General features: G+C 41.4%; 3 protein-coding genes across 3 annotated transcripts; 1 reads left to right on the forward strand and 2 right to left on the reverse strand.

The window, feature by feature from the left end:
• Nucleotides 1–276: 276 nt before the first annotated feature.
• LOC137780811 (hepcidin-like) lies at nt 277–986 on the reverse strand. Its single transcript, XM_068569095.1, has 3 exons — nt 828–986; nt 663–740; nt 277–532 (listed from the first exon to the last, which is right to left on the reverse strand). The coding sequence occupies exons 1-3, from the start codon at nt 912–914 to the stop codon at nt 437–439; spliced, it is 261 nt and encodes an 86-aa protein (XP_068425196.1). The 5' UTR covers nt 915–986; the 3' UTR covers nt 277–436.
• A 2,524-nt stretch (nt 987–3,510) lies between these two features.
• On the forward strand, nt 3,511–4,067 carry LOC137780812 (hepcidin-like). The gene is made up of 3 exons (XM_068569096.1): nt 3,511–3,676; nt 3,764–3,841; nt 3,972–4,067. Exons 1-3 carry the CDS (start codon nt 3,590–3,592, stop codon nt 4,065–4,067), a joined length of 261 nt encoding a protein of 86 aa, XP_068425197.1. The 5' UTR covers nt 3,511–3,589.
• A 2,748-nt stretch (nt 4,068–6,815) lies between these two features.
• LOC137780813 (hepcidin-like) lies at nt 6,816–7,296 on the reverse strand. Its single transcript, XM_068569098.1, has 3 exons — nt 7,210–7,296; nt 7,045–7,122; nt 6,816–6,914 (listed from the first exon to the last, which is right to left on the reverse strand). Exons 1-3 carry the CDS (start codon nt 7,294–7,296, stop codon nt 6,816–6,818), a joined length of 264 nt encoding a protein of 87 aa, XP_068425199.1.
• Between the last annotated feature and the right edge of the window lie 531 nt (nt 7,297–7,827).

Genomic DNA, 7,827 nt, shown 5'->3' on the forward strand with positions numbered 1-7,827 from the left:
CAATACACTTTCATATGAATATGATAAGACAATATGACAATGATAAGATGTGTGAACATGTTCTTTTACGATATTTCATGGTGAACAAAGTGTTATTTTGTTCTATGAACGTTTCTTAATCGATACTGAACCATATTTGTGATTCACGTGTGGTGTTGTCTGACACTGTATCTGTTCAAGTGATGCAGAAGAGATGTTGAGAGTTAACTGTGTGTCAAACGAGGAAGTATTAATGGTAAATTGATGTTTTGTGACAATGAAAAGGTATTGCTCATTCACTTTAAAAACATTTTTATTAAGACACAAGGACGACGCCTCACTGATCAAGACTTGTCTCCATCCAGAAACAGCCTGAACTCTTTCACAAAGCATGATCACAAATCAAACATTTACATGTTCTTGAAGACAAAGTGAGTGGATGTTGGAGCAGGAATCCTCAGAATCTGCAGCACAGTCCACAGTTCGCACCGCAGCCGCAGTTGCAGCAAACTTTGCATTTAAAGCCGCGCTTCTCTCTGTTGTTATACGGCATCTGTGTGAGGGACAGAAGACAAATGAGCGATGTGTTCGTCTCCGGCATCGTCCCTCACTCTGTTTATTCTCCCTCCTTCAGAGAGCATCATTGTGTTCTTCCACATTCATTCAGGGAACTGATCACGTACCTTCCATGAGTCCAGTGCCGCCTCCTCTTGGTCAGCAACTGGGTTGTCGACGCTCATCGGCTCCTCCAGCTCCTGCACCTGTTGATGAGTCGTGCACATTTTAGGATCCGGACCAAACATTTATAGACGACAAGTCAATCAAACGAGTGCAAGTCAAGTTGTTACCTGAGCCACTGGGACAGCAGAGCTCTGCTGAATACAAATGAAGGTGAGCACGATGGCCACTGCAACAGCAACACAGAACGTCTTCATCTCGGTCGGACTGGTTTCAGTTGTCAGATCAAGTAGATTTCTTCAGCTGGTTTGGTGACTCTTGTCAGCTCCTCTGAGTTCTCCTGTGTGATGCCTGAATGTGTAAAATGTGCTGGTATTTATCCTCACATGGACCACTGTTGCCTCATCACTCACAGCACTTGCCACACTCCCTGTTCCCAGCATCCCTACAGGAGCCTGCACATGGGAAATACCCAAAGACTGGGACTTTCTCTGTTTCTGTTTGTCTGCTACAGTTGTTGTCCAACATTAAATCAACCATTACTTTTTGTTGTTGGACTTTCTGTCTTTCTTGCTTGGAAGTACGTCAAATGGATCATCATTTATTTGTCTTATTAGCTTCAGTGTGTTAATGTAGTGAAGATGTAAGTAATCGTCAGAGAGAGAGTCATTGCAGAAGAAAGTACAGGGTGAATTCAAGTCAAGATTGCAGCTTATTTATGTTAAGTCAATGTCTTCAATTGTCTTCAATTTTAATCTCCTAACACTAATACATGTTCTCTAGTATGAATAACTGAAATGTATTTTATAATACAATCATTGTAGCCAGGTTTACAGTGTACTCTGGTCCCATAAAATGTGGAACATGAATACTTCATCTAGATGCTTTCGACACACATTCCTCTCTGACTTTTGACACCAGGAGACAAAACATAACTCATGTTAATGCTTTCATACAGTAACAACAGTAAGATAAAAGTATCCTCTCCAAAAAGAAAACAGTTTAATGTGGATGCATTCACGGTTCTGTTTGTTGACATAGATCTTATCATTTAAGGTCAGAAGGGATTTTGGTTATTGCGCAATATCTTTGGAAAGACTGAAGTTACTCAAAGTTCAAAGGTTGTAAGGGTTCTGTTTGTCCGTGACGTAGTCACCATGCCGTCACCCATCGGTTTGTGGACTGACGTTTTGAAGCTTTGACTTTGTCATTTTTCTCGTCGCCATCTTGGTTTTTGCAACTAAAAATAACCAGAGAAAGCTGAAAAGAACATTTGTAGACGATGACAAAACCTTGATACACTTTCATGAACTAAAAGCACACCGTGAAAGGGTTAAAGTTGTGAGACAAAACACTTCCTAAAGCATTCCCTGCTTTGTCTATTTTACTTTCAATGGGACCATCATTTATGTTCATGAATGACTGATTTTGTTGAAACGGCTAAAATGAATTTGTCATTTTTCTTCTTGTCAATGTCGCAGAAGGGAGCGTCATTCGCTGGGCTTCAGCGCACCCTCTTATTCTATCAACCAATCACAGTGCAAGATGAGTGTGTGTGTGTGTGTGTGTGTGTGTGTGTGTGTGTGTGTGTGTGTGTGTGTGTGTGTGTGTGTGTGTGTGTGTGTGTGTGTGTGCGTGTGTGTGTGAAGGAAGGACCAAGACAAATTTGAGTCCTGCTCCAACATCAATATTTGTAAAATTCAGATTTTGGCTCATGCTGTATGAATAATGTTCACGCACGTCAGTGATGAGGCTGCCTCGTCCACTTTAAAAAATAAATAGATCCTGCAGTGTATAATCACAATAAACTTTAGTATCACTATATGAACAAACGTGTATGTAAAAGTGTTTTAATTAGAATAAGCGTTACATAGAGAGTTTTTTTTATACAGAAGACACTTTGAAGGACAGCAGGAGAAGCGCAGGCGGAGACGAGAACATGCATGACGGCTGTATTTTATTGCACATGCCGGCTCACTGTCGTGACGTCCTGGGATACTTGAACAGAACTGAGCCAGCTTAAATGCTACTATAGCAACATGTGTCCTTTTATACGGTCAAAATGTCCGCTGTGAAAAATACCGGGCGGTGGGATTGCTACTGAAAAGATAATGTTTATTTCTTCAGACTATAATATTGGCTTCGTGCTTTAGTGAATTACTGAACATAATGATGGAGTGTTTATCCAGTTGTGTTTTATTTGTGGTAGTAATGCAGCCGTCAGAATGTTTGTTGGGTCCGTTTAGTTTGACCCGTTTTATGTTAAGTGAACATAGCTAACGGTAACGTATAGGTTTAGTTGATCTCTCTCGTTGCATGTTTCATAAGTTGTTTGTTTCATTTTGGGTTAAAAAACAATAAGTTATTTTTTGAATTGGATAAATCACAAAAAGTCTTTATTTTTGAGGTCTGAATGAAAGTTCGGGTCATTGTTGGACGCCATTAAACAATTGCAAAGAAAGAGGGAACGACGTCGCTCCACACAGATCTGTGTGGAAGTCACTCGCTTCATGAATCATGATTCATTCCTGATTACGTCTGTTTCCGTTGCTCGCATTTTCTTTCTTTTGATCCTTTACGTATAAGCGTGTTGTATGATGGAGACGTACTTCTAATCAAGAATGACAGAAAGTCCAACAACAAAAAGTAATGGTTGATTTAATGTTGGACAACAACGGTGGCAGACAAACAGAAACAGAGAAAGTCCCAGTCTTTGGGTATTTCCCATGTGCAGGCTCCTGTAGGGATGCTGGGAACAGGGAGTGTGGCAAGTGCTGTCAGTGATGAGGCAACAGTGGTCCATGTGAGGATAAATACCAGCACATTTTACACATTCAGGCATCACACAGGAGAACTCAGAGGAGCTGACAAGAGTCACCAAACCAGCTGAAGAAATCTACTTGATCTGACAACTGAAACCAGTCCGACCGAGATGAAGACGTTCTGTGTTGCTGTTGCAGTGGCCATCGTGCTCACCTTCATTTGTATTCAGCAGAGCTCTGCTGTCCCAGTGGCTCAGGTAACAACTTGACTTGCACTCATTTGATTGACTTGTCGTCTATAAATGTTTCGTCCGGATCCTAAAATGTGCACGACTCATCAACAGGTGCAGGAGCTGGAGGAGCCGATGAGCGTCGACAACCCAGTTGCTGACCAAGAGGAGGCGGCACTGGACTCATGGAAGGTACGTGATCAGTTCCCTGAATGAATGTGGAAGAACACAATGATGCTCTCTGAAGGAGGGAGAATAAACAGAGTGAGGGACGATGCCGGAGACGAACACATCACTCATTTGTCTTCTGTCCCTCACACAGATGCCGTATAACAACAGAGAGAAGCGCGGCTTTGAATGCAAAGTTTGCTGCAACTGTGGCTGCGGTGCGAACTGTGGACTGTGCTGCAGATTCTGAGGATTCCTGCTCCAACATCCACTCACTTTGTCTTCAAGAAAATGTAAATGTTTGATTTGTATTCATGCTTTATGAAAGAGTTCAGGCTGTTTCTGGATGGAGACAAGTCTTGATCAGTGAGGCGTCGTCCTTGTGTCTTAATAAAAATGTCTTTAAAGTGAATGAGCAATACCTTTTCATTGTCACAAAACATCAATTTACCATTAATACTTCCTCATTTGACTCACAGTTAGCTCTCAACATCTCTTCTGCATCACTTGAACAGATACAGTGTCAGACAACACCACACGTGAATCACAAATATGGTTCAGTATCGATTAAGAAATGTTCATAGAACAAAATAACACTTTGTTCATCATGAAATATCGTAAAAGAACATGTTCACACATCTTATCATTGTCATATTGTCTTATCATATTCATATGAAAGTGTATTGTGTCACTAGATTCGTCGTATTTACAGATATGTAGTGTGTAAGGATCAAAAGAAAGACAATGCGAGCAACGGAAACAGACATAATCAGGAATGAATCATAATTCATGAAGCGAGTGACTTCCACACAGATCTGTGTGGAGCGACGTCGTTCCCTCTTTCTTTGCAATTGTTTATTGGCGACCAACAAAGACCCAAAAACTTAAATAACTAACAGTTGAAAGTGATAAACTATGAATTGTTGGCAGACATAGAGCCAATGTCCATTTTCATTCTCAGTAGAACTCAAGTCTTTCTAAAAAAACAGAGTCTTGTGCAAAAAGCAAAATCCCTGACTTCATTTAGTGAAACCCTGCAGTGTGCTGGCTCGAGTCACATGACCAAAACATCAGCGTCAACAAAGAAGAAGCATCGCCTCGTCTTTTAATGATAAATATGAGAAACTAGCTGCCTGGAGTTGTTGCTCTGGTCGCTCACTTGTTTGAGGAAACGTTTCTCAAACTCCTCAAAGCAACTGATGTAAAAGAAAGTTTCCTCTTGAAGGTAAAGAAGTGTCAGTCCACAGGATTCATTTTTAAACATGTTATACATTTTTTTATTAGATAGCGTACAGTCAGATTTTAAACACAGCCTCAACATTGTGTCAACATAGAAATACAAAATAATTACTTTTTTCTGATTTCTCCATTTTGAAATTATTTTCTTTTTGTTTCAAAATAAAAGAATCTAAATTGTCTCCGTCTATGCGTCTCCTGTTGTCACATTTCAAAGTGTCTTCTTTTTGCATGTGTCATTTTAAAACACTTCTGCATAAGTTCATACAGTGAAACTAAAGTGTATCGTGATAATTCACTGCAGTATCAGAGTTACATGAAAGTGGACGAGGCGGTCTCATCATGACGTGCGTGTGCATCATCGATACAACATGAGCAAACATCTGAACTTTACAAACATGGATGTTGGAGCAGGACTCCAACATCCAGCTTTCTGAAGCTCGTTCTCCAGCTCTTTCCTTCTTCTCTTCCTCCGGCTCCAGGAGCACGGCATCTTGGTCCTTCCTCTCAGCGGAGATCTGAGCTTTGTTTGAGCTCCTGCTTCTCCAGCGGAGCGACCTCCAAGTCTGTGTTCAGGACCCTGATCTCATCCTGATGACGCTACAGAGCTCCATCTCCAGACGCTTCACTCTGTTCCTCCATTCTCTCATTTATTCAATTTGCTGCAAAAAAAAAAACACACTTTAAACACACTATAAAGACCAGGGTCCATACGAAAATATTAGTTGTTTATTTCCAGTCTGAAAAACAGGCATTTATAACTTTTTTAATCCAGTGTTTTAACAATATATAATCATTAGTATCAATATATAATCATTAGTGCCCCGACAATGTTCCTCTTACCACCACACACACACACACACACACACACACACACACACACACACACACACACACATCTGTGCCTTTTTTTTAAAATTCTTTTTTATTTTGCCGTGAGATGAAATCAGTAGTTTAGCAGTGGTGTTTATTTGTATCCATTTCATAAAGTCAGTAATTCATGAACATAAATGATGGTCCCAGTGAGAGTAAAATAGACAAAGCAGGGAATGCATTAGGAAGTGTTTTGTCTCACAACTTTAACTCTTTCACGGTGTGTTTTAAGTATATAAAAGTCTATTGTCAATGTTTTGTCATCGTCTACAAATGTTCTTTATAGCTTTCTCTGGTTATGTTTAGTTTCAAAAACCAAGATGGCGACTGAGAAAATGAGGAATTCAAGTCTTCAACATGTCAGTCCACAAACCGATGGGTGACGTCATGGTGACTACGTCACGGACAAACAGAACCGTTAGAACATTCCCGTATTTATTCATCATCAAGCCCATGTTACTGCTGCAAATAAAACACTGTTTTCACTGGAGTGGTTGATGAAGCGCTGCTGAAGAGAAGTCAACGTTTTAGTCTTCACCCAACTGGTCAGCTGGTTTCTGCTTCATTTTACAAAGAATACTACTGAGTGTCTACCGTTCTATGTCATATTTTCTGACACTGTATCTGTTCAAGTGATGCAGAAGAGATGTTGAGAGCTAACTGTGAGTCAAATGAGGAAGTATTAATGGTAAATTGATGTTTTGTGACAATGAAAAGGTATTGCTCATTCACTTTAAAGACATTTTTATTAAGACACAAGGACGACGCCTCACTGATCAAGACTTGTCTCCATCCAGAAACAGCCTGAACTCTTTCACAAAGCATGAATACAAATCAAACATTTACATTTTCTTGAAGACAAAGTGAGTGGATGTTGGAGCAGGAATCCTCAGAATCTTCTGCAGCATGTTCCACAGTGAGAGCCGCAGCCGCAGTCGCAGCAAAATTTGCACTTCAAGCCGCGCTTCTCTCTGTTGTTATACGGCATCTGTGTGAGGGACAGAAGACAAATGAGCGATGTGTTCGTCTCCGGCATCGTCCCTCACTCTGTTTATTCTCCCTCCTTCAGAGAGCGTCATTGTGTTCTTCCACATTCATTCAGGGAACTGATCACGTACCTTCCATGAGTCCAGTGCCGCCTCCTCTTGGTCAGCAACTGGGTTGTCGACGCTCATCGGCTCCTCCAGCTCCTGCACCTGTTGATGAGTCGTGCACATTTTAGGATCCGGACCAAACATTTATAGACGACAAGTCAATCAAACGAGTGCAAGTCAAGTTGTTACCTGAGCCACTGGGACAGCAGAGCTCTGCTGAATACAAATGAAGGTGAGCACGACGGCCACTGCAACAGCAACACAGAACGTCTTCATCTCGGTCGGACTGGTTTCAGTTGTCAGATCAAGTAGATTTCTTCAGCTGGTTTGGTGACTCTTGTCAGCTCCTCTGAGTTCTCCTGTGTGATGCCTGAATGTGTAAAATGTGCTGGTATTTATCCTCACATGGACCACTGTTGCCTCATCACTCACAGCACTTGCCACACTCCCTGTTCCCAGCATCCCTACAGGAGCCTGCACATGGGAAATACCCAAAGACTGGGAAGGGCAATAGGTGCAATTGGAGTAGGCGGGAAATGGCCAGTGGCGAGAGAGAGGTGGACCAGCGCCGGTGAGGGTCCCAAAAATAAAAGTAAGCACCCCAATCACACGTGTACGCTATCATACACACACACACATGCACACACACACACACACACACACACACTCATCTTGCACTGTGATTGGTTGATAGAATAAGAGGGTGCGCTGAAGCCCAGCGAATGACGCTCCCTTCTGCGACATTGACAAGAAGAAAAATGACAAATTCATTTTAGCCGTTTCAACAAAATCAGTCATTCATGAACA

Source organism: Clinocottus analis, unplaced genomic scaffold, assembly GCF_023055335.1.
Source record: "Clinocottus analis isolate CAN_PGR_092001 unplaced genomic scaffold, fCliAna1.0.p SCAF_9, whole genome shotgun sequence".
In the NCBI taxonomy this organism is placed as follows: Eukaryota; Metazoa; Chordata; class Actinopteri; order Perciformes; family Cottidae; genus Clinocottus; species Clinocottus analis.